At 42.4% G+C, this 27,194-nt stretch overlaps 1 protein-coding gene across 1 annotated transcript in view; it reads left to right on the forward strand.

The window, feature by feature from the left end:
- The window catches only part of LOC124655109 (polyubiquitin-like), a 40,930-nt gene extending 14,322 nt beyond the window's left edge, over positions 1–26,608 (forward strand). Inside the window, exons 4-7 of the mRNA XM_047194067.1 lie at positions 25,812–25,914; positions 26,011–26,221; positions 26,356–26,422; positions 26,532–26,608. Of these exons, the coding sequence (XP_047050023.1) occupies positions 25,812–25,914; positions 26,011–26,221; positions 26,356–26,422; positions 26,532–26,558 (408 nt within the window). The 3' untranslated portion in view covers positions 26,559–26,608. The remainder of the gene's footprint in view (positions 1–25,811; positions 25,915–26,010; positions 26,222–26,355; positions 26,423–26,531) is intronic.
- The last annotated feature ends 586 nt before the right edge of the window (positions 26,609–27,194 follow it).

Genomic DNA, 27,194 nt, shown 5'->3' on the forward strand with positions numbered 1-27,194 from the left:
AGCTTCCTCATATTATTTAGAGCAATCTTCTTGATCTTATCATAATATCTATCTTTCTTTTGGTATCCTCTTTGTGGTTCATTTGGTTGCTTGCTTCATTTGTTGAAGCTTCTTGACTTTGTTATCTTTTTGCAATCTTTGATCCTATCTATAGTGTGATTCCTTCCGAATATTCGTCATTGGATATGTGCATTTGATTCCACTCAAATTATGAGAAATGCACACGCTATGGAGGAACTCTCACTATATTGGCCTTCTAAATTTTTCACCCATTTCGGCAATTGGTGCCAATGGGGGAGAAGTTTGGAGGGTTTAAGGGAATTTGGTTATGTCTTTGCTTTGTGCTTAAGCATGTGCCTTTATTGCATTGCATCTTGTTGCTTTGCATAGTTCAATATTTAGAGGAAACTCCACTAGGCTTTGAATGCCAATATATGCAATGAAAGTCAAGATCATTCACACATGCATATATTATGGGGGAGTTTGCTCTATATATTCAACTTATTTGTTACTTAAATTCCTTATATAAACTCTCTCAAAGAGATTGTCATCAATTACCAAAATGGGGGAGATTGAAAGTGCATGGAGCCCCCAAGTGTGGTTTTGGTAATTAATGACAATCCCTATGGACTAATGTTTGCATTGAGTTATATTTGTAGGAGTTGTCCATAGGCAATTCTTGAACCATATGTTGGCTTCAAGGTTGCAATAAGAAGAAATTGATGAAGGATATCAAGTGTCAAGTATGTCTTGAAGATGAAGATGAAGTGAGCCCTCAAGTTACTTCAAGACATCAACATGATGAAGAATGAAGAAATGAAGTGCAAGTTCAAGATGAGCCATCTCGAAGAGATCCTTTGCTTGAGTCTTGCCATCCATATGGTGATCATGGATATGTGAAGATGCGCCGAAGAAGAAGCTCTCCCATGGTGGATTATGGGGGAGCAATCCACATGGTGGTCATGGTTATGTGAAGATGCGCCGAAGAAGTAGCTCTCCCATGGTGGTTTATGGGGGAGCAATCTACAAGACTTCGTCAAGCAAGCACAAGCAAGAAAGGCGTTCCATCTTGTTGAGGTCAAGATCGTCGTCATCAAGCTCAAGTGGAATGCGCAAGTATAAGGTTTGCTCTTGATAGGGTTTCTTTCTCACCGGTCTCATAGTGTAGTTGGAGACCGGTTTATAGTTTAGTTGCCGTACTATCAAGAGGGCTCTCGAGTGAGTAACTCGATCGTATCGTTCGGAGAGAGCTCAAACCTTTGCATCCTTGCATCATCTTTCTTGGTTGTTATTTGGACCTTATCCATGTGATGTTTTAGAGCTTGTGCTTATTCTCATGACAAGCTCTAGTTCATCGAAAACGGATTTTGCATAGATCACTTGTTGCGTTTTCGAGTTTGGTTCATCATCTTTCTTGGTTATTATTTGGATCTTATCCATGTGATGATTTAGAGCTTGTGCTTATTCTCATGACAAGCTCTAGTTCATCAAGAATGGTTTTTGCACGGCCAACTTGTTGCATTTTCAAGATTGGAGGTTTTACCGGTATGTCTTTTTTAGATAGGTCAAACCTTTCATCATTTGTTTCTATCCTCCCTTGTTGGACTATGATGGTTTCCTGCATGATCTTGTAGAGCTTGTTCCTAGCTTTAAAACAAGCCCAAGATCATCAAAATCGGAGTCCGGATGCTAAAGTTATGCCCGTTTCAGCTTGATGTTTCGCTAGTTTTCGGGGGGCGGATATTCCGGCCCAAGTTTAGGGCGGATAATCCGGCCCCCCGGAAAAATACGGTTTTTGGACAAATCCGGGCAAATATCCGGCCAAATGTCCGGCCCCCATCCCGAGAGCAGTTTTCTCATGTCCTTAGCCGTTTTTTGGGGCCCGGATATTTTGCAAATATCCGGCCCGGAAAATCCGGCCCGAGCACACCCAAACGGTCATATTTCGATGGGAGGGGGTATTTAAGCCCCCTTCTTCCTCCTTGGGCAGCTATCTCTTCCCCTTTGTGCTCTCCACCATTGTTGACCTTGAGAGCTTCCCTTTCCCTCTACTCCTCCTATGCTTCTTGAATCTTTTTGAGGGAAAAGGAAGAGGAGATCTAGATCTACATTCCTACCAATCAAATCCCTCTCTTTGTGAGGGGAATCCACTAGATCTAGATCTTGGAGAAATTTGGTGTTCCTCCTCTTATTTGTTCTTCCTCTCTTATTCCCCCAATAGCTTTTGTAGCTTTGTTGGAATTTGAGAGAGAAGGACTTGAGCATCTTTGTGGTGTTCTTGCCATTGCATTTGGTGCATCGGTTTGAGTTCTCCACGGTGATTCGTGGTGGTGAAAGCAAGAAGGTTGTTACTCTTGGGTTCTTGGAACCCTAGACGGATTCTAGGCCTTTGTGGCGATTTGTTGGGAGCCTCCAATTAAGTTGTGGATGTGTGCCCCAATCTTTGTGTAAGGCCCGGTTTCCGCCTCGAAGGAAATCCCTTAGTGGAACCGTGACCTAGGCCTTTGTGGCGAGGGTCACCGGAGATTTAGGTGAGGCGCCTTCGTGGCGTTCGGTGTGTGGTGTGAGTACCGCATCTTGGGGTGAGGCCTTTGTGGCGTTGGTGTGCATCGAGCAACCACACCTCAAGGTGAGCCTCTTGTGGCGTTCGGGAGCACTAAGCAACCGCACCTCTCCACCGGAGATTAGCACTCGCAAGAGTGTGAACTCCGGGATAAATCATCGTCTCCCGCGTGCCTCGGTTATCTCTATACCCGAGCTCTTTACTTATGCACTTTACCTTGTGATAGCCATCGTGCTTGAAGTTATATATATCTTGCTATCACATACTTGCTTGTATTGCTTAGCATAAGTTGTTGGTGCACATAGGTGAACTCTTGCTTAGAATAAGTTGTTGGTGCACATAGGTGAACCATAGTATATAGGCTTTGGGCTTGACAAAGTAAACGCTAGTTTTATTCCGCATTTGTTAAGCCCATCTCGTAAAAGTTTTAAATCGCCTATTCACCCCCCCTCTAGGCGACATCCGTGTCCTTTCAGTTTTATGATCTTACCTGCAAGTTGTATACACATGTCGCTGTCCGGAACCCGAGGCCCCAAAGTGACTGAAATTGGGACAACCGGAGGGGAAGGCGGTGATGTGAGGATCACATGTGTTCATGGAGTGTTAATGCTTTGCTCCGGTGCTCTATTAAAAGGAGTACCTTAATTTCCAGAGAGATTCCCTAGAGGCCCGGCTGCCACCGGCTGGTAGGACAAAAGATGTTGTGCAAGTTTCTCATTGCGAGCACGTACGACTAAATATGGAACACATGCCTATGGATTGTTTAGTACTTGGACACCGTTTTATTACTATCTGCAAATGCCCTACTTTGATTCTTACATGAGTTTCTCTCATTCATGCAACGCCCGTTCATCCATCCCTGTGCCTACAGTATTTTAATCCTGCTGTTTACTATAATCCCTACTGCTGTCTTTGTTACTCCGTCGTCGATATTTCTACCACCGCTACTCGCTATAAAACTGTTACTACCGATAAACTCTTGCTAGCAAGTCTGTTTCCAGGTGCAGCTGAATTGACAACTCCGCCGTTAAGGCTTTCAAGTATTCTTTGTCTCCCCTTGTGTCGAATCAATAAATTGGGTTTTACTTCCCGCGAAGACTGTTGCGATCCCCTATACTTGTGGGTCATCAAGACTATTTTCTGGTGCCGTTGCCGAGGAGCATAGCTTTATTTGGAAGTTCACTTGGATTGATATTGTTCGCTGCAAATTCTCCATCATGGGTAAATCTCGCGATCCTAAAGTCGCCATATTACCATCCACTACAAGAAAAGGTACAACTCGAGTACCTCTCGTCGCTCTTGATTCACCATCTGTGATAAGTCAACTTGTTTCACCACCACAAGCTTCACATGCTGGTACTTCTGCTGAATCTGAAAATTCTTATAATTTTGATGATGTTTCTGTTGTGCTTGATGATAGTGGTTCATTGGGGTCCTTTCAAGATGCTACAATTGCTAGGTCTAGACAAATTGAAAATGCTGAAACTCCTAATGAAAATACTGCTACACCTGTTAATTCACCTGAGTCTGTTGAATACTCTAGTGATGATCCTAATGAAGATTATGTGGAACTTGATGATGATTTTATTGATAAATGCAATGCTACTACTGATGCAAGAAAAATTAAAAAGCTTCTTGCACAACATACTATTAGATATAAGCTGTCTCCTGATCCTAAATTTGCTACATCTCCTATTAACATTAAGGATAAGGATTATGATTTTTCTCTTGATTTATCTCATATAGCTATTGTTGAGAAAACACCCTTTTGTGGTACTGAAAAAGAAAGTGTTGTAGAACATATGAATGAACTTTCTACCTTGAGTAGCTTGTTTTCTGATGATATCAAGATGCGTACTTATTTTGTTGCTAAATTTTTTCCTTTCTCATTAAAGGATGATGCTAAAACTTGGTATAATAGTTTTCCTCCTGATTCTATTGATAGTCCAAGTGGTTTGCTTGATGTTTTCTTTCGGAAGTACTTTCCTGCTAGTGCTCAACATATTGCTTTGCAGAAAATTTATAGTTTTGACCAGGAAGATGGAGAGAAATTGCCTGAAGCTTGGGCAAGATTTTGTTCTCTTATCAGAGCTCGACCTGGACATGATCTAGAAAAGCATGATTTACTTGATATATTTTATAGTGGACTAACCATTGAGTCTAGGGCATATTTGGATAGTTGTTCTGATTGTGTTTTCAGGAAAAGAACTCCAGACGAAGCTGAAGAATTATTGGCTAAAATAGGCCGGAATCATGATAATTGGACTACACCTGAACCAGCCCTGACTATGTTATTGAAGAAGAGGGGTTTGATTAAATTAAATGATGAATATATGAGGGAAGCCAAGAAATCTCTTAAGGAGAAAGGTATTAAATCTGAAGATGTGAAGAACTTACCTCCCATAGAAGATTTATGCAAGATAATTCCCCCTTCATCCATGATTGAGGTAAATTCTCTTCAACGCTTTACTAGGGAAGATATTCCGCATTCAAAACCTCCTGCTCAATGCTTAGATGAGTTTGATAATTATATTGTTAAGCAAGAAAATTTTAATATGAGAGTAGAGAATCATTTAATGGAAAATTATCAAGCTATTAGTAATTTGCATCATATTGTGGAGAGAACCTCCAATGATGTTAAGATGCTTGTTAAACATTTTCATATGATTCAAACTCAAATTGATCAACTCACTAAGGTGCAAAATGACTTATTAAAAAAATAGTGCTAAAGAAAAACATGCTTATGAAGTAACAACTAGAGGCGGTGTTTCTACTCAGGATCTTCTATATCCTGAAGGGCATCCCAAAAGAGTTGAACAAGATTCTCAACGAATTAAAACTAGTGCTCATTCTAAGAAAAAGAAAAATAAACATAAAAATGTTGTAGAATCCTCTAAACCTGTTAATGATCCTAATAGTATTTCTATTTCTGATGCTGAAACTGAAAGTGGTAATGAACATGATAAAGATAATGATAAGAATGATGCTTCTGATAAAGAAGAGGTTGAAGATGAACCTGAAAAGCATGCTAAAAATAAAAATTATACTAGAGAAGATTTTATTGCTAAGAAACATGGTAATGAAAGGGAACCGTGGGTTCAAAAACAAATGCCTTTTCCTGCTAAGAAACTAAAATCAAAGGAAGAAGAACACTATAATAAATTTTGTGATTGGATGAAACCTTTATTCTTGCAAATCCCTTTGACTGATGCTATTAAATTGCCTCCTTATTCAAAGTATATAAAACATATTATCTCTAACAAAAGGAAAATTCCTAATGAGGAGATTTCCACTATGCTTGCTAATTACTCTTTCAATGGCAGAGTTGCAAAGAAGCTGGGTGACCCAGGTATACCGACTATTCCTTGTTCTATTAAGAATAATTATGTTAGAACTGCTCTATGTGATTTAGGAGCAGGTGTTAGTGTTATGCCTTTTTCTCTTTACAAGAAACTTTATTTAGATAAGTTGATACCGACTGATATATCTTTGCAAATGGCTGATAAATCTACTGCTATTCCTGTTGGTATATGTGAGGATGTTCCTGTTCAAGTTACTAATAACTGCTTGATATTAACTGATTTTGTTGTGTTAGAAATGCCTGAAGATGATAATATGTCTATTATTCTTGGGAGACCTTTTCTTAACACCGTAGGGGCTATTATTGATTGCAACAAAGGAAATGTTACTTTCAATGTTGATGACAAGGAGCATACGTTTATTTCCCCAAGAGGATTGATAAAGTATGTGGAGTTAATACAATTTCTAATGTGAGAACTATCAAAGTTGGAGCTATTGATTGTCCTATATATGAGCCTAAAGAAGGATATAAAAATATTATGATTGGATCCATATCAATACAATTCAAGGTAACATGATTGATTTGAGGTTTATTTCTTCTTATGCTATGTAAATTTTTTTTGGTGGCAAGACTTGATCAACCTTGTTAATAAATTCATTTTATATGCATAGAGGAACTAAACAACATCTCTTTATTCCTCCACTTGTTCTACTTGATGTAGCATTTTTGTTTTGCAAAGTTCTTTAGTCAATTTGAGATTTCAAAAATCTTTTTCTGCCCAGTAATAATAAATTTAATACCCAGAAATGTGCATTTTTCAAAGTTTTCAAAAATCTACAAAAATTATACCGTTGGTCTTATTTTTCGAAGAGGCACCTGGGAGCACCTGGGGATGACCAGTGGGGCACCCCAGGGTGGCACCCCACCAGCCGGCGCGGCCAGCAAGGGGGGCGCGCCACCTTGTTGTGTGGGGCCCTCCTTGCCCCACCACTTCATCTCTTCCTCCCATATCACTCTCTCTCCCGAAAAAACTCGTACCAGTTTTCTCTCACTCGCGCTCAAGAGCTCAAGATTTCTCGATCTCTTTGCTCAGCCCAGATTTCTGTCTGAAATTTGGCACATTTGCTCTCCGAAAAGGAAGATGGATAACGATAACTTTGGAGAAGTGTTTGAAAGAGAGACGACAAGCACGGGGAGGCCCTCAAGGCCATCATGCAAGAGACGGCACGGAGGAGGCCGAGGAACACCTCGACTCATCATCCGATGAAGCAAGTTCTTCGCATCAACATTTTGGGCATGAGGAGCCTTCACCCTTTTCTTCTGCACTGGGACCTTATTATGACTACGCCATGTATGATCCACCGGCTCGGAACCCTGACCCTCGCTGGGGTTGATCTCCACTTAGGCCAAAATCCTAAGCTTGGGGGGAGGTATACCGGCATCACTCATTCTTTGCATATTGTAGTTGCTGGATACTTGTACATACTTGTTTAGTTTCTTAAAGTGGTTTTCTAATAAGAGGGAGATGATATTTGGGGAAGTGCTGCCTGAAAACAGATTCTGGACTGACACCAAAAAAATTCTCAAAAACAGGAAGAACGTTATTTTGCGAAGACAATTTTTGTGCATGTTCCCCAGGTTGTTATCTAACTTTAATTAGTTGAACACTTTTCGAGCTGAGCAGCGGAAGAATTTCTTAAAAATTGATTACTGTACTGCTGTCAAGTTTGGCGAATTCCTATTGCTTTGTGTTTATGTGACTCTTCTAGTTTTCTTTTTTTTTGCTTTGTTTCTTTCCTAAAACACAAAAAGACCAAAAATATTTCTGTTGTTTCTCTTTACCATTTGTTTATCTTGGTTTCTTGCTTTTATTTTGCTTTATTTGCTATCGTTGGTTTGCTATAAGAAAATCCAAAAAGATTTTGCTTTGTTTGTTTGCTTCCTTTTGTTCTTGTTTCTAATTCGAAAACACCAAAAATATTTGCTGTTCTTCTTTGGTTTTGTAAAGTTCATTATGGAGTTCAATGGTCTTCGGTGGCTGGAGCGTGGTTTTCATTCCATATTATTCAAGCTACACAAGTGAAAGGCAATAATGACGATCTACGACAATTCGACTGTGGTGAGAGGCTGGTATGAACTCTATTTGTTTTCATTTTTGTACATATACTCATCCATATGAGCATGCTTGGTTGGTTCATGTGAGGTATATGTCATTTAAGAAAGTCTAGTAGTTCATGATCTCTCATGTTTAGCTCCAGTTTATTAATATGAGTAGCATGTCATGGATGTTTGCTTGCATTGTTTTATTCATAAATAAGTATGACATTGTGGTATCCTCCTCTGAATAATTCATTTGAATCGATTTGGCACATGCTCACGCATGCATATGACTGAACAAAAGTCAATTAAGCCTCGATGATTTACTTTGCCTCAGAGTTCTTGTATCACTTTTATGTCTCCGTTAATTTATTTTGCCGCAAGCATGATTATGACAGTGACTGCTCTCTTGATTGTCGCTCCCCAGTATATTGCTAGCCTTCACTTGTACTGAGCGGGAACGCTGCTCGTGCTTCCAAACCCCTGAAAACCAAGTTATTCCAAAGTGTCCACCATAAATACCTATGCATGGCATTTCAAACCATTCCAAGTAAATTCTCATGCGCTACCTTTAAACCTTCAAAATGCTTCTCAATTTGTGTCAATATTTTATAGCTCATGAGGAAGTATGTGGTGTTTATCTTTCAACCTTGTCATTTACTTTTGACAGACTTTCATAATAAGAGCTGGCAACGGGGTTCCCAGTCCCAATTAATCAAACTTCATTCTCTTCACATGTTTTGCCCTGATTCATCAGTAAGCAACTTAATTTTGCAAATAGACACTCCTCCATGGTATGAGATTGATTGGAAGGCACCCGAGGATTCGGTTAGCCATGGCTTGTGTAAGCAAAGGTTGGGGGGAGTGTCACCCATAATAAAACTAAAGTACATGTGTAAACAAAAGAGAAGAGGGATGATCTACCTTGCTGGTAGAAATAACGTCCTTCATGGGAGCCGCTCTTGAAAGTCTGGTTGATGAGGTAGTTGGAGTACCCATTACCATTCGTTGACAGCAAGAAACACCTCTCAAAATAATTTTACTCCTGTTTTAAAAATGAAAAGCTCTAGCGCATGTTAATCCCTGCTTCCCTCTGCGAAGGGTCAATCTTTTACTTTCATGTTGTGTCATCATCCTTTCTTTGAGCACCTTCTTGAGAGCACAACTGTCATTCTTAGTATAATATGCTTGACCCAAAATGTGATTAACCGTGGTATAACTTTGATGCTTTTATCTTTGATAATCTCTACTTCTAATCTTTCCATGAACTTCAGAGGTGCCCGAGCATTTATGTTTTGCTGTACAAATACGGGCAAGCGAGATACCACTTTATCATATCCTTTTATGAACTTTGCAATCCTGCTGATAGACATGATTCATGATGCTTATTATTAATTTGTTGGTACCTTTTCCATGATTGACATAGCTATTGGATGATTTTATTTGCATGTATCTTATTATGAATTGCCTAAGTACTTGTCCATATCATGAGAATATTTACATCATATGAACAAATGTGTTCGTGAAAGTTCTTTTATCGCACTCAGTTCTTAACTCAATTGCTTGAGGACAAGCAATAAGCTAAGCTTGGGGGAGTTGATACGTCCAAAACGTATCTACTTTCCCGAACACTTTTGCTATTGTTTTGCCTCTAATTTGTGTATTTTGGATACAACTAACACGGACTAACGCTGTTTTCAGCAGAATTGCCCTTGTGTCTCGTTTTTGTGCAGAAACTCAACTTTCAGGAAAATCCCCGGAATTAATGTCAAAGGGCCTATTTTTCCAGAAGATTCACGGGGCCAGAAGGGCAGGCCAGGGGGAGGCCCACGGCCCCCACACACTAGGCCGGCGCGGCCTGGAGGGGGGGCACGCCGCCCTATGGTGAGGCCGCCTCGGCCAGCCTCTGACGCCCCCCTCTGGACTATTTAAGGGTTTCGATCTAAAAACGCGAGACGGGAAGTCGAAGTCGCCAGAAACCATCCACAACGCCGCCACCATCGCGAAACTCCGTCTCGGGACCAGAAACTCCGTTCTGGCACTCTGCCGGGATGGGGAATTGGAGGAGATCATCACTATCATCACCACCGACGCCTCTCCATCGACCAGCCATGTTTCCCCTATCCATGTGTGAGTAATTCCCCCGTTGTAGGCTGAAGGGGATGGTAGGGATTGGATGAGATTGGTCATGTAATAGCATAAGATTGTTAGGGCATAGTGCCTAGTGTCCGTAATTGGTACTTTGATAATATTGTTGCAACTTGTTATGCTTAATGCTTGTCACTAGGGCCCGAGTGCCATGATCTCAGATCTGAACATGTTATTGTTTCATGATGATATGCATTGTTTTATGATCTTACCTCGCAAGTTGTATACACATGTCGCTGTCCGGAACCCGAGGCCCCAAAGTGACGAAATTGGGACAACCGGAGGGGAAGGCGGTGATGTGAGGATCACATGTGTTCACGGAGTGTTAATGCTTTGCTCCGGTGCTCTATTAAAAGGAGTACCTTAATTTCCGAGAGATTTGCTAGAGGTCCGGCTGCCACCGGCTGGTAGGACAAAAGATGTTGTGCAAGTTTCTCATTGCGAGCACGTACGACTAAATATGGAACACATGCCTATGGATTGTTTAGTACTTGGACACCGTTTTATTACTATCTGCAAATGCCCTACTTTGATTGTTACATGAGTTTCTCTCATCCATGCAACGTCCGTTCATCCATCCATGTGCCTACAGTATTTTAATCCTGCTGTTTACTATAATCCCTACTGTTGTCTTTGTTACACTGTTGCTGATATTTCACCACTGCTACTGCTATAAAACTGTTACTATCGATAAACTCTTGCGAGCAAGTCTGTTTTCAGGTGCAGCTGAATTGACAACTCCGTTGTTAAGGCTTTCAAGTATTCTTTGTCTCCCCTTGTGTCGAATCAATAAATTGGGTTTTACTTCCCGCGAAGACTGTTGCGATCCCCTATACGTGTGGGTCATCACCCGTTGTAGCAGCGCCTTCTGCCGCTGGTAGCATAGCGCCCCACCTCTTGCAGCAAAGAGACGTCGTAGCAGTCGACGGGGAAGAAATCGTCGCCGGAGAAGAAGCCATCGCCGGAGAAGCCCCCACTTCTCGCAGCAAAGACGCCGACCACAGGTAGGAAAATACGGGTGCATGTTGTAGCAAGACCTCCCGCCACGCCACCCACCGCTGGTAGCAAAGCCGGCCACAACCTTTAGCAAAGGATGGCACCCACGTAGCAAGGTCTGACGCCCAATGTAGCAAGAACTTTCACCCCTTGTAGCTACACCTCCCGCCGCTCGTAGCAGCACCACCCATCGCCGGTAGCAAGGCCCGACGCCCTATGTGGCAAGACCTCCCACCGGCGGTAGCAGCGCCGCCCACCGCCGATAGCAAGGACGGCCGCCTATTGTAGCAAAACCTGGCCGCCCTTGTAGCAAGCCTCGCCTCCCCCTGTAGCAAGCCCGGCCGCACGTTGTAGCAGCAACCCTGTCCGCACCGGCACCACCACCAGGAGCCGGCGGAACATCGGAGGGCTGCACGTGCAAGGGTCAGGCATGCCTCCGACCATGCGAAGGGGAGGCGGATGGAGAGCAGGGGAGGGGAAGCTAGGCTGTCGCCGGCTTCGGAGGGAGTTGGTGCATGCCAGAGGTGAACGACGAGCTCGGTCCCCCTTTGACGACATCGACGCTAAGAACTGGGCGATCTCTGGGCGGCGAAAGACTGTGAGCGTGTGGCTGGGGCGCCGCGGCGGAGCGCGGCGGTGGATGGCAGTCGCGTGGCAAGGGCAGAGCGGCGTTGCTGGGGTGCAGTGGCCTGGATTTTCCCCGTTCTCCGTCTCCATGGGCGAACAGCAATGCGCGAGACAGAAAGGGAGGAGATAAGGTTGTGGTGGTGAGTGCGGCCCACATATAACGTGTTGTAATGGAACGCTAGCGCGTGCGTGCGTGTGATCACGCCCATCCGACGGCCACGAAACGGAAGGTTGCAGCGCGTGTTAACCCTCGGGGGCATTGGATCATTTTCCTTCTAGTATATGCAATGACCTAAATCAGAGGGTTTAGATTCAAAAAAAAATCATAGGGATTAGAAATAAGGTGGAAATGGCTGTCCCTCTTGTTTCTTGTGGGGACGAACAAGTGGCGCCTGGTCGATGTTGAGGATGAGAAGCCCCAGGGACACTCAGCGCGCCCTTTTTTCCGAACAGGGGAGGGGTCTAGAAGGCCCCATCAATTCATTCAGAACAACACATGGGGCGGGTACATATTACAAACATGAACTTTACCATCTCTCGCACTGAGAAACCTAAAACTTGAAGAAAGGACTTGAAGAAAAGCAGAAAACACCCTAGAACAAAAGATGAAACACGATCAAGTCCATGGGTAACGCCGCCACCTCCCACCGGCGATCTCAAGACGTGCCTATCAAAATCCGATACCAAAGCGCTCGACATCATACTTCCGGCGATGCACCGCAGATGTTGGACACTCCTCCTCCTTCGGGGAAAAACCACTTGGCGGTGGAGGGGCATCGAGCTCCAACGAATAATGCAAAGAAATACCTCTATCCTGGAGGTAGTGTAGGGGCCGCCATGTCGGCCAAGGATCAGAGCATCAATAGAAGGCGCTGTGTTCCGCTCGAAGGAGCCCTGGAAGAGCAGCTCCATAGCACCTCAAAGGCACTCGTCGATGCAGAGCTTGAGGAATAGCCGCTCCGCTACCGCTTCCCTCCTCGCCACCATGGCAGGCCAGGGGAACTTTCAGCCGAGCTCTCCACCTCGAGTAGCACTGATGAAGAGGACAGGATCTGCCTCCCAGATCCAAAACCAGCGCACCTCGCCTCGTTTCCCCCTTGCCACCAATGCCGGCCAGGAGAGAAGCAGCAGGGCAGCTTGCTGCTTCGATTTGGCCCTCCTCCTCGCCACCACGACCGGCTAGAAGAGATTCTTCATCGCAGTAGCATCGGGGAGATACATAACTTGAGGCTTCCAAGTTATTGAGGAAGACGGTGTCTTCCTCACCATGGCCTCTCTCCACCCATAGGAGCAGAGTTAGGGCAAGTAGTGTTGGAGATATGCCCAAGAGGCAATAATAAAATGGTTATTATAATATATCTTTGAGTTTATGATAATGTTTACATACCATGCTATAATTGTATTAACCGAAACATTGATACATGTGTGTTATGTGAACAACAAGGAGTCCCTAGTAAGCCTCTTGTATAACTAGCTTGTTGATTAATAGATGATCATCGTTTCATGATCATGAACATTAGATGTTATTAATAACAAGGTTATGTCATTATGTGAATGACATAATGGACACACCCAATTAAGCATAGCATAAGATCACGTCATTAAGTTATTTGCTATAAGCTTTCGCTACATAGTTACCTAGTCCTTCGATCATGAGATCATGTAAATCACTTATGCCAGAAGGGTACTTTGATTACATCAAACGCCACTACATAAATGGGTGGTTATAAAGGTGGGATTAAGTATCTGGAAAGTATGAGTTGAGGCATATGGATCAACAGTGAGATTTGTCCATCCCGATGACGGATAGATATACTCTGGGCCCTCTCGGTGGAATGTCTTCTAATTAGCTTACAAGCATATGAATGGTTCATAAAAGACCACATACCACGGTACGAGTAAAGAGTACTTGTCAGGAGACGAGGTTGAACGAGGTATAGAGATACCGATGATCAAACCTCGGACAAGTAAAATATCGCGTGACAAAAGGAATCAGTATCGTATGTGAATGATTGTCGGGGGGAAGACCCCGGGTAGGGCAATGGACGCGGAGCAGCCGGCTGGCCACTGGCCGGCTCGCGGCAAAGGCCGGCTGAGGTGCAGCCGGCTGGCGCCGTGGCCGGCTGGTCCGGAAGCCGGCTGGCTCTAGGTCCTAGTCGGCCCGGCTACGGCCACCAATGCCGTAGTTGGGCCGGCTTCTACAAGCCATATCCGACCGGGGTTTGTACCTCGGACCGACTCGAGGCTGGCGAGTCTTGCACTGGAAGGAACCGGGTTGGTGATCCGGGTTCCCAAAGTCCACGCTGACTCCATCTTCCGTAAAGCGCGGGGCACTGTGGAGCAATAGTGCCACGCGCCGGACAGGCCGTCAGGGCCTACGTCGATCCGTACTGACTACAGTGGCTGACGGCGACAGGGACACCTCCTCCCCATACCGCTGACCGTGGCAGCCGGATGGGACAGGCCACGATGCCTCAACGGCTCCTGACGTCACCGCCTCGGGAAGGAGCGGAAGCCAAAGCCGGCCAAGCCGGCTAGTAGACTATAGGGTCTTATATGTAAAGTGCCAGCGCCTATATAAGCCGCACTACCCCCTCTCGTGCAGGGGATCGATCATTCTTACTTCATTCCACCCATAGAGCTGCCCTGTGAGAGAGACATCATCTCCCTTAGCCTCCCAGGAGCAGCCGGACACAGCTCTAGGAGCACCATTGTATTGTGTGATCATCATATACACTCATAGCAGGAGTAGAGGTTTTACCTCCATCGGAGGGCCTCGAACCTGGGTACGTCGCCGTGTCGCTCGTCCCCATACCCGCATTCGGATACCGCCGTGAGATCTCTCAGGAACCACTTCGATTAGCCACCCTATGGCATATGCCGTGATGATACCACGACAATGGTTCAGTCGATCACTAAAGTCATCGTTGAATATGTGGGAGCCATTATGGATCTCCAGATCCCGCTATTGGTTATTGGTCAGAGAGAAGTCTCAACCATGTCTACGTAGTTCGCGAACCGTAGGGTGACACACTTAAGGATTGATGTCGTTTAAGTAGATATGGAAATATGGAATGGAGTTCAAAGTTTTGTTCGGAGTCTCGGATGGGATCCAGGACATCACGAGGAGGTCCGAAATGGGCCGGAGAATAAGATTCATATATAGGAAGTCATTTTCTAGGTTTGAAAATGATCCGGTATTTTTCCTGGAAGGTTCTAGAAGGTTCTAGAAGAGTCCGGAAGAAATCAGCATGGAAGGTGGAGTCCCTCTGGGACTCCACCTGGGACTCCACCTACCTTGGCCGGCTAGTCTAAGGGAGGAGGAGTCCCAAGTGGACTCCTCCCCATGGTGGCTGGCCACCCCACCAAAGGAAAGGGGGGAGTCCCACTCCCCCTAGGTTTGGTCATATGGAAGGTTTATGTTGGGGTCTTATTCGGAGACTTTTGACCTAATCCTTGGGGCTTCAACCTATATAAAGAGGGGAGGGGAGAGGCTGGCCGGCCACACCAATACCACCATGGCCGCACCCCCTCAAGACCCCCCTCTCCCAGAAACCCTAGCGGTTCCCTCCTCCCTCTCTCTCCCACATAGCTTAGGCGAAGCTCTGTCGGAGATCTCCACCACCACCGCCACCATGCCGTCGTGCTGCCGGGATTCCGAGGAGGATCTACTACTTCCGCTGCCCGCTGGAACTGGGAGAAGGACGTCGTCATCAACACCGAACGTGTGACCGAGTACGGAGGTGCTGCCCGATTGTGGCACCGTCAAGATCTTCTACGCGCTTTTGAAAGCGCCAAGTGATCATCTACCGCAGCAACGAGAGCCTCCTCTTGTAGGCTTTGGAAATCTTCAAGGGTTAGTCTCGTTCATCCCCTCGTTGCTCCCATCTTCTAGATTGCATCTTGGCTTGGATTGCGTTCTCGCGGTAGGAATTTTTTTGTTTTCTATGCTACAAATCCCATCAGTGGTATCAGAGCCGTGTCTATGCATAGATGGTTGCACGAGTAGAACACAATTGTTTTGTGGGTGTTGATGCTTTGTTGTCTTTAGTTCGAGTACTTTGCATCTTTGTGGCATGGTGGGATGAAGCGGCTCGGGCTAACTTTACATGACCGCGTTCATGAGACTTGCTCCACGTTCGACATGCAACTTGTATTGCATAAGTGGCTTTGCGGGTGTATGTCTCTTCCACCATAGTGAAGATTCAATTTACTCTTTCTATTGACAACACTAGTATCACTGTTGTGGTTCATGTTCGTAGGTAGATTAGATCTTACTCGAAAACCCTAAACCACGTAAAATATGAAAACCAAATTAGAGACGTCTAACTTGTTTTTGCGGGGTTTGGTGATGTGATATGGCCATAATGTGATGATAAATATGTATGAGATGATCATTATTGTATTGTGGCAACCGGCAGGAGCCTTATGGTTGTCTTTAAATTTTATGTTGAGTAGTATTTCAAAGTAGTTGTAATAGTTGCTACATGAGGTGAACAACCATGAAGACGGCGCCATGGACCTTGACGCTACGCCGACGATGATGGAGATCATGCCCGTTGATGATGGAGATCATGTCCGTGCTTTGGAGATGAAGATCGAAGGCGCAAAGACTAAAGGGCCATATCATATCACATATGAATTGCATGTGATGTTAATCCTTTATGCATCTTATTTTTCTTAGATCGCGATGGTAGCATTATAAGATGATCCCTCACATTACTATCAAGATAATAAAGTGTTCTCCCCTCGTATGCACCGTTGCACAGTTCGTCGTTTCGAAGCATCCCGTGATGATCGGATGTGATAGACTCAACGTTCACATACAACGGGTGTAAGCCATGTTGCACACGAGGAATACTTGGGTTTGCTTGACGAGCCTAGCATGTACAGACATGGCCTCGGGATAACGGAAACCGAAAGGTTGAACACGAGTCATATGGATGATATGATCAACATGTTGATGTTCACCATTGAAGCTACATCATCTCACGTGATGATCGGTTTTGGTGTAGTGGATTTGGATCGTGTACCACTTAACAACTATGAGGGATGTTGTATTAAGTGGGAGTTCATTAGTAATTAGATTAAAACATGAACTAATTATCATAAACATAGTCTGAGTAGTATTTTAAATTAATTTTGTAGTATTGGCATCCATTTTTCTACCAAGCGCTAGTCTTGTTATTGAGATAGAAATACTGTTAAAATCTGACAATAAACTTTACGGACTGGTACCGTATTGTTTATGAATCAAGAAATGATTAAGTCCTATTGCAAACTTTTAGTAAACCTCACATTGTTGATTCAAAGAACTATGGTTTCAATTAGTACCTAAAGTTATCTTGTCTCCGTAAAACTTGAAGTTCAAATCTGTTTGAAAAGTAAGGAGCTGGAAATTTAGTTTTCAGAAATAATCAAGGTATGAGATATATGTGATATCTAAAGACCTTATGCAAGATGATAGAATATAATTTGGTGAGACTACATAAACTCATAAGTTTTATGGGAATGTACGAAGGTTGAAGACGCAAGGCGTCCCAATCCTCCAACTATTGGGGCACTAACGATATTCGCATATCCATGAAGTGATTGTCCTTAGTATGCACCGTTGCTAAGACTCGTCGTTTCTAAGCATCACGTGATGATCGGGTGTTATAGATTCTATGTGTGCATACAACGGGTGCAAGCCAGATTTGCACATGCGAATACTAAGGTTAAACTTTACGAGCCTAGCATGCACAGACATGGTCTCGGAAAGTCGTCATGATATAATGGATAAAATTATGAGTGAAATTGTTCATCATATTACAAAGTTACTAATAGTGAAATCTAGAACAGTTATCATATGATGATCAACTTCAAAGTAAGAACCTCAAGGTTATTGGTATTTGACCAACAAACCTAGAAGTTAATGATGTTGAAGTGTTTTTCTGAATAATGAGGAAAGCTAAAAGAGAAACTGCAAAAGATATTTTGGCAGTAAGAAAGAAAGAAAAGACTAGAAAGTCTAGCTCAGGTGTATATAAATGATATACATGTTATGGTTGTATTCCTCGTTTGGTCACACAATGAAATTCTTGGGTATTTGTACCATATTGGTTGGTATGACGTGTCATACAAAACAACGCAATACAAGAATACAATGGCCTAAGTGACTGACAAGGAATATGATAGGAATGCACGTCCGGAACAAAAATAAAGTGTTATTATGTTCATCGTTGGCATTCTATCTAGCCCTTAGAATTTATAATAAAGAACTTAATAATTGTTATTTTGCTCGGTCAAATGAAAACAATGAGTTGTTCAAATTATGACATTACTCCATGTACGATGGATAAGTTATTATAAATCTTAATGGTGAAACACACACACATAATACTGACGCTAAAATGCCATAAGGCAAATGATTTGAATTCCACTTATTTGTGGAACCGCCATTTAGGTCATATTGGAAAGGAACGCATGAAGAAACTCCATGCAAATGGATTATTGGAGTCATTTGATATTTGAATCATTTGGCGCTTGCAAATCTTTTCTAAAAAGAGAATGACTAAAATACCGTTCATAGGCCAAGAGTTGAACGGGCAACTAACTTAGTGAAAACATACATGATGATGTATGTGGTTCACTGGACATAGTTGTGTGCGGGAGATTCTTCTACTTCATGAAAACTTCAAACAATGAATTGAGTATATATATGTGGATATATTCGATAAGGAAGAAGTTTGAAACATTTGAATAGATTCAAATAAATTTCAGCATGAAGTGGAAATCATCGTAATAGAAAAGTCAAATATCTATGATTGGATCATAGTGGAAATATTTGAATTACTAGTTTTAGCGAACATCTAAGAGAGTTATGAAATTGTTCTACAACTCACGTTTCTTGGAGTATCATAGTGATGATGAAGTATCCGAGAGATGTATCCAAACCTTGTTGGGTCAATGATGAGATAAAATATTAATGCCATTATATTTTTGTGGATTATGCTTTAGAGACTACCGCTTTTACACTAAATAGAGCATCATCATGGTCTGTTGAAATGACACCATACAAGTTATGGCATGGGTATAAACCCTAATAGTCCTTTCTTTAAATTTTGGTCTAAGAGTTTACAACCAAAATCGGATGAATGTCTTTGTTGGTTATCCCACAGAATTGATTGGGAATTCTTTTCACTATGAAAACAAAGACAAAAGTGTTTGTCAATGTTTCTTATTTCCAAGAAATTGTTTTCTAGCGAAGTATTTGAGTGGGAGGACAATAGAATTTGATAAGGTTTATGAACCTGAGCATAATGATCAGAGTAGCGCAGCATCGGAATTGGTTTCGGAAGCGGCCACGACGATCATGGCTCCCATGACTACAAAATATTTTAGCCATGGAGATCGAAGTACATATTGAACCTTGTAGGTATGGTTTACTTTGTGATCAAATAAATGATTTGTGGACAAAGGATTGATTTTGAACAATGGTAAACCAACTACAAACAAAGAAGTTATGATGGGCCCTGACTCCGTTGAAATGGCTATACGCCATGAAATCCAAGATAGATGAATACTTTTTGAAAGTAAATGGATCTATAAAATTGATGGACTTGGATGAAATATCCTTGAAGAAGCTTGACTTGTCGAAAAGTTGTTTACGATAAAGTTCAAAGAGTTGACTACGACAAGATTAGATCTTCCGTAGCAATGCTTATAGTCTATGTGGATTATTCTAGTAATCACTACATATTTCTTTTATAAGATATGTTAGTAGGATGGAAAAATACATTACTTATCAGAAGTGTGTATTAAAGGTGTATACAAGATACAACCAAGAGTTTTGCTGGTCCGTGGAATACTAGATAGGTATACAAACTTCAATTGGATGAATTTAGTATCACGGAGTTGGAATCTTCACCAGATGAAATAGTCAAAGAGTTTTTGATTTTATTAGAGACGATGAAGAGGCTTGCATTTGCAAGAAATTAAGTGGGAGTGCTGAGACATATTTATAATACTTTATGTAGATGACATATAGTTGGTTATAAATGATGTAATTATATATTTGATTAAAAGGTTTCATTGAGAATTAACTTTAATGAAAGGATATGGACTGAAACATATTTAGTGTCAAGATCTATGAAGATAGATTGAAACACATAATAAGTTTAAGTCAAAGTACATAGAATGGATATTAAAGTAGTTCAATATAGAAATATTAAGAATGTGTTCTTTTCATGCGAAGGTTTAAACAAGACTTGAGTGTAATTGACACTCAATGAGTAAAAACACATGGGTGATTTTAGATCACGAATAAAATGTACAAAATTAGATGTCCTATGCTCTAAAAGGTTAGGAGCATATACCAGAATGATTCATATGATAATCATTGGACAAACAGTAAGAATATCCATGTATGCTTTAGAAGAACCAAGGATACATATATAGTTTTATATGGGGTAATGTCAAACAAATCACTGTAAGGTGTTGCACCGATATTTGTTTGGTCACATATAAAAATGAAATTCAAATCTCAATTAGGCTAAGTATCGTTTAAAAGGTAACACAATGCTAGATTTAGAAGAGTTCTAAATATTGTGACGGATTCTACAAACATAGGCAAAGCATGACATTGTTTTGACAATGACTGAGGATGTTGAGTCGAGAAGTTCTTTGAGAATTTGGTATAGTTCCGATAGTGTCAGAACCTTGAAGCTATATTGTATGTGACAATATTAGTGACATATTTCAGACCGCGGAATTAACGTTCCACCAGAAGACCAAACATATTTAATGCCGACTCATTTGGAAAATGAGTGATGCGTTGAGACGCAAATGAATTGCAAAATACATACGTTTCTGAGCATGTCAGATCCGTTGACTAAAACTTCTCCCGTGAACAAAACATGATAAAACATCGGAAGGCCAAGGTGTTATATCTTTACAAATGTAAACTAGATTATTGATTCTAGTGCAAGTGGGAGACTGTTGGAGATATGCCCAAGAGGCAATAATAAAATGGTTATTATAATATATCTTTGAGTTTATGATAATGTTTACATACCATGCTATAATTGTATTAACCGAAACATTGATACATGTGTGTTATGTGAACAACAAGGAGTCCCTAGTAAGCATCTTGTATAACTAGCTTGTTGATTAATAGATGATCATCGTTTCATGATCATGAACATTGGATGTTATTAATAACAAGGTTATGTCATTATGTGAATGACATAATGGACACACCCAATTAAGCATAGCATAAGATCACGTCATTAAGTTATTTGCTATAAGCTTTCGATACATAGTTACCTAGTCCTTCGATCATGAGATCATGTAAATCACTTATGACGGAAGGGTACTTTGATTACATCAAACGCCACTGCGTAAATGAGTGGTTATAAAGGTGGGATTAAGTATGTGGAAAGTATGAGTTGAGGCATATGGATCAACAGTGAGATTTGTCCATCCCGATGATGGATAGATATACTCTCGGCCCTCTCGGTGGAATGTCGTCTAATTAGCTTGCAAGCATATGAATGGTTCATAAAAGACCACATACCACGGTACGAGTAAAGAGTACTTGTCAGGAGATGAGGTTGAACGAGGTACAGAGATACCGATGATCAAACCTCGGACAAGTAAAATATCGCGTGACAAAAGGAATCAGTATCGTATGTGAATGGTTCAGTCGATCACTAAAGTCATTGTTGAATATGTGGGAGCCATTATGGATCTCCAGATCCCGCTATTGGTTATTGGTCGGAGAGAAGTCTCAACCATGTCTACATAGTTCGCGAACCGTAGGGTGACACACTTAAGGTTTGATGTCGTTTAAGTACATATGGAAATATGGAATGGAGTTCGAAGTTTTGTTCGGAGTCTCGGATGGGATCCAGGACATCACGAGGAGGTCCGGAATGGTCCGGAGAATAAGATTCATATATAGGAAGTCATTTTCTAGGTTTGAAAATGATCCGGTATTTTTCCTGGAAGGTTCTAGAAGGTTCTAGAAGAGTCCGGAAGAAATCAGCATGGAAGGTGGGACTCCACCCACCTTGTCCGGCCAGCCTAAGGGAGGAGGAGTCCCAAGTGTACTCCTCCCCATGGTGGCCGGCCACCCCACCAAAGGAAAGGGGGGAGTCCCACTCCCCCTAGGTTTGGTCATATGGAAGGTTTATGTTGGGGTCTTATTCGGAGACTTTTGACCTAATCCTTGGGGCTTCCACCTGTATAAAGAGGGGAGGGGAGGGGCTGGCCGGCCACACCAATACCACCATGGTCGCACCCCCTCAAGATCCCCCTCTCCCAGAAACCCTAGAGGTTCCCTCCTCCCTCTCTCTCCCACATAGCTTAGGCGAAGCTCTGTCGGAGATCTCCACCACCACCGCCACCACGCCGTCGTGCTGCCGGGATTCCGAGAAGGATCTACTACTTCCGCTGCCCGCTGGAACAGGGAGAAGGACGTCGTCATCAACACCAAACGTGTGACCGAGTACGGAGGTGCTGCCCGATTGTGGCACCTTCAAGATCTTCTACGCGCTTTTGAAAGCGGCAAGTGATCGTCTACCGCAGCAACGAGAGCCTCCTCTTGTAGGCTTTGGAAATCTTCAAGGGTTAGTCTCGTTCATCCCCTCGTTGCTCCCATTTTCTAGATTGCATCTTGGCTTGGATTGCGTTCTCGCGGTAGGAAAATTTTTGTTTTCTATGCTACGAATCCCATCAAGTAGGAACCCTACAACGGCTAGGATCCAGCGACGGATATCCGACCCACCGTCTTCACTGTGGGGCAAACGCCCAAACACTGGCATGAAGCCAAAAATGAAGGAGAAATCCTACAGATCTACTCCTAAACTACACCGGTGCCAAACCTAGACCAACTACGGCCGGTTATTCCGATGGAGCGACCGTCGGCGGCCCAGTCGAAGGTGGAAGAAATCCTAGGCTACTGTAAGGGGGAAATGAGAGCGTCCACAATCCTTTTGCAGCGCGCCCTATTAATTAAGGGTGAAAAGAGTAATACTCACTCCATCTACAAAATGATGTCTTAACATTGTCAAAATATGCTTGTATTTAGACGCATTTTCGGTGTGTAGATATATATTTAAATTTAGATAATATTGAGACATCCTTTTATGAACAGAGAAAGTAATAAGATTCACTAACGCACAAGGTGTCGAAGGCCACAGTTGTCGGCACAAGGTTTGTGCCGCCTTCGTCGGCACCTTAGGTTCTCAACACAGACAGTTGGTCGTCAGCAACTAACGGCCGTTAGGCGTAGCCGATTTTGCCGATGATAAAGCCTTCGACATAGGATTTTATTATATCTTTCCAAAAAAAATCAATTTTGTTTTCAAATTTTCAAAACCAAATTCAATTTTTCGAAATGTTTGACTCGTTAATCTATCACAATGGACATTTTTAACTCTAAAGACACTTAATCTTAGGTCACATTGCACTCGTGATCAAACCTCCGGTCAGTCAACCATCGTCACACTAAGTACAGTTAATCTTAGGTCACATTGCACTCCTCGTCAAACTTCCCGATGAGACACCTATCCTCACACTGCTCTAGCCCTCCTCACACTCTAGCCCTCCTCACACTGCTCTAGCCCCAACACGCTTAACTTCTATGTTCCTTCTAGATAAGATTATGTGAAAAAATGATACATTGTTGATAATAGTATCATATTAATCATATTAACCCATATGCCTTGATGTGGTTGTTGAAATGTATAAGTAGATTGCCTAGCTGTTTCCATTAGTTTAGATTTTTGGTTACGTTGGCTAGTGCTTGAAGTTTAATATGGTATCACAGCTTAGGTTTAGCTTTAGAAAATACGGACATGGTCTCTTTATCTTTTTGGATTCCAAACAGTTACTTATGCAAAGAACAATTAATTAATAATATTAATCTCAAATTCAAATAACAATAAAATTGTTTTTCCTTTCCTATTTAATATGGAAAAATATTATCTTTAAATTCGTAGATCGCAATTTGACAAATATTATGTATAAATCGATCAGAAAAATGAGAGGAATCCAAATATGACATCCATATCATATTCTGAATCTAAAATTAATTTTTTCAAAAAATCTGAGCGTTAGATCATGTACCTCTATGGCAAAAAACTATACTTTTCACGAGGGGTGGACGGAAATGTTTAACCTACGCCAGTTGGGAAATTGTGCATTTCAGGTGGTCTAGTATTTTTGAAAAATGGGGTGGTATTATTGTGAAACTTTCATTTGGTGGTTGCTTCACAAAACACCCCGTTTTTGGACCTGGAAAATGGAAAATGGTTTTTTGTGCGACGAAAAGGAAAGCTTTCTCCTGCAACATTGTTTGACATCCCAAGATACACAAGTGTTCACAATATGCGCACATTTTCACAAACTATGTTACGATTCTAGCCATAACATTGGTCGTTCGGCCTGAAAGTCATGAAATCCGAAACATGATATCTCATTTTTGAGAAGATTTATTTGAGATAATTGCAACATTCCAATTTTGATATTTTTCTAAGAAACTATGTCACATAATATGACACCACGAGCGAAGGTTTTCATTGTTTTCATTGTTTTTTAATTTCTTATGCCCGTTTCAAACTATGGTCAAAATGGCGGGCATGAAGATTCTTAGCTCGAGCCGAGCCTCGCTAAACTTGAAGTGGATCTCTCATGAAATAGCATATTGTGAACATAAAAATGATTTTTTCGAAAAATCATGAGCATTAGATCAGTACCCGTAGTTCAAATCTGAACGACTTCCTACCGATTCGGCAGGAATTTATATTTTTCAAGAGGGGTGTACGGAAATGTTTAAGATATCCCGGTTGGAAAATTCTGCATGTATGGTGGTTTAGTATTTTTTTTTTAACTGGGTGATACCATTGTGAAACTTTCACTTGGTGGTTGCTTCACAAAACACCCTGTTTTTTGGGACTCAAAAAATATAAAATAGCTTTTTCATGCGAAGAAAAGGAAAGCCTCCTCCCGCAACATTGTTCGCCATCCCAAGATGCACATGTGTGCACAATATAGACACATTATCACAAACTATGCCTTGGTTCTAGCCATAACATTGGTCATTCAGCCTGAAAGCTATGAAACCTCAAACATGATAGTTCATTTCTGAGAAGGGTTTTTTGATATGTTTGCAATATTTCAAGTTTGAAAATTTTCCAAGATAGTACTTTTCTGCAAATTTTGATAAACTATTTGTATTTTTTTGAACTATAATAATTTAGTTATGATTTTTTAAGATTAATGTGGTAAAATAAAAAAATGGCTATGCGGCCTCAAATAAAAAAGGAAGTTGTGCCGAAAGCAAAGCTGTTGGCATAGGCCTGGCGCTGTTACCTTGCCATCACAATGGAGAGGCCGTCGGCACATGGCTTTCTGTGCTGATGACTTTCCTGTGTCGACGGCTTGTCAGCTGGTCTGGACGGAACGGGCCATGTGCCGACAACCCGGACATCGGCACAGAGGATGGCCGTCGACACCTTATGTGTTTACTGTAGTGATTGGTGAGCTGAGAAAGAGCTCAAGCATGAGGAAGATCCATCACACCTTGTACGTTTACTCGTTTGGACTTGCCAAACTCTACGAAGGACCACGTCCTGCATGGACCTCTTGAGAGGAGCAGCTCGCACATATGGTCCGGCCCGACGTGGTCACCCGTTAACTGATCCCAATCTTCCATTTTCCATAAAGCTATCACAGTTTAGAAAAGCTCCTAATTTCACGTTTAAGACTGTAATCCAAGCATTCCATTTACAAAAAAAGATAACCCAAATTTTTCATTTTCACAATGTTAAGCAATAATCCCGGTGATCTGGAGTTGCTGTTAGCGTCGAATGCGCGGGAATGGCGCTAATTACGATATACTGTTACGATACGCGTGACAGATTCGATGCGATGCGATGCTGCATGCAGAGGGTTTTCTAGCGCCTGCGTTTTCCTCCTCTCCGCTCCATATATAAGGGCACCGGGCACCAGTGCCATTCCCATCACGATCACCGCCACGAACGCGAACCCTAAGCTGATAGCGAAAGCGGACGCGCTGTTTGTCGTTGCGGCAAGATGCAGATCTTCGTGAAAACCCTGACGGGGAAGACCATCACCCTCGAGGTCGAGAGCAGCGACACCATCGACAACGTCAAGGCTAAGATCCAAGACAAGGAAGGTACGTATATACATATGTGTCTATCAGATCGATTTGCCGGACGATCGCCGTTTCCAATTTGATGAACCCTCGCGCTGAATTTTTATCGTGGTATAGGGATCCCGCCAGACCAGCAGCGGCTGATCTTCGCCGGAAAGCAGCTGGAGGAAGGCCGCACGCTTGCCGACTACAACATCCAGAAGGAGTCGACGCTCCACCTGGTGCTCCGCCTCCGAGGCGGCAGCCGCGGCGGCCGGCCCACCACCGTCCCGCCCAACCTCCTGGCTCTCGCCCTCAAGCACAACGAGAAGAGGATGATCTGCCGCAAGTACGTGTATAACGAGAAGAGGATGATCTGCCCGCAGATCATCCTCAGATTTCCATCTACTACTGTGCTACGCATCTATGCATACCGAAGATTCGTTTTGTTTCTTCTCTGACTTTCTTCTAACCGCTCATCAGGTGCTATGCGCGTCTTCCCCTCAGGGCTACCAACTGCCGCAAGAAGAAGTGCGGCCACACCAACGAGGTTCTTTTTTTCTCTCTTTCAAAGTTTCGATTAGCTATTAGTCGGGAACATAATCTGAAATCCTGTCATTAAGGTTACTGATGCTTTGATCTGATGGATTGTTTTACAGCTGAGGCTGAAGAAGAAGTTCATCTGAGCCAACAGTTTCTTCTTCCGCAATTCGTTGGGACCCAAAATTAATAGGTCGTCATGGGTCAGTTGAATAAATCGTTTTAGCGTTCTCGCGTCCGTACACGAGTGTTTAGTTTGTCTTTGTCTCGAGAGTCTTAAGTGTTCCTGTACGCATGAATTGCACTGTAATATGGCAGTGAACATCCGTCTCCATGTTTTGATTCCCTTGCCTGTTTATATTTTTGTTTCTTTCCGTTTTATCTTCTTTAGAGAAGAACAGATCTGACAGCTATAACCAAATCTATGAAATAAATTTCTCCGTATCAAATGAAAGGTACCGCAAGATCAAAGAGAGAACCGCATCAAATCACTTGTTGTTATAGAAGAGGTACAATATTGCCCTGCTTTTTAGGAAATCAACGATTAGAGATAAGTAGCTTATTTATGTTTAAAAAGTACCCCGTTTCTTATTTTTCAAGAAAAACGAAAAACTGGTGCTACCAGTTTACGTATCAGGAACAGAAATCAATGAAATAAATTTCTCCGGATCAAACAAAAGTTACCGCAGATGTCGCAAGATCAAAGAGAGAACCGCAACAAATCACTTATTGTTAGAGAAGAGGCACAAAATTTCCCTGATTCTTAGGAAATTAACGATTAG

Source organism: Lolium rigidum, chromosome 5 (assembly GCF_022539505.1).
Source record: "Lolium rigidum isolate FL_2022 chromosome 5, APGP_CSIRO_Lrig_0.1, whole genome shotgun sequence".
Lineage (NCBI taxonomy): Eukaryota > Viridiplantae > Streptophyta > Magnoliopsida > Poales > Poaceae > Lolium > Lolium rigidum.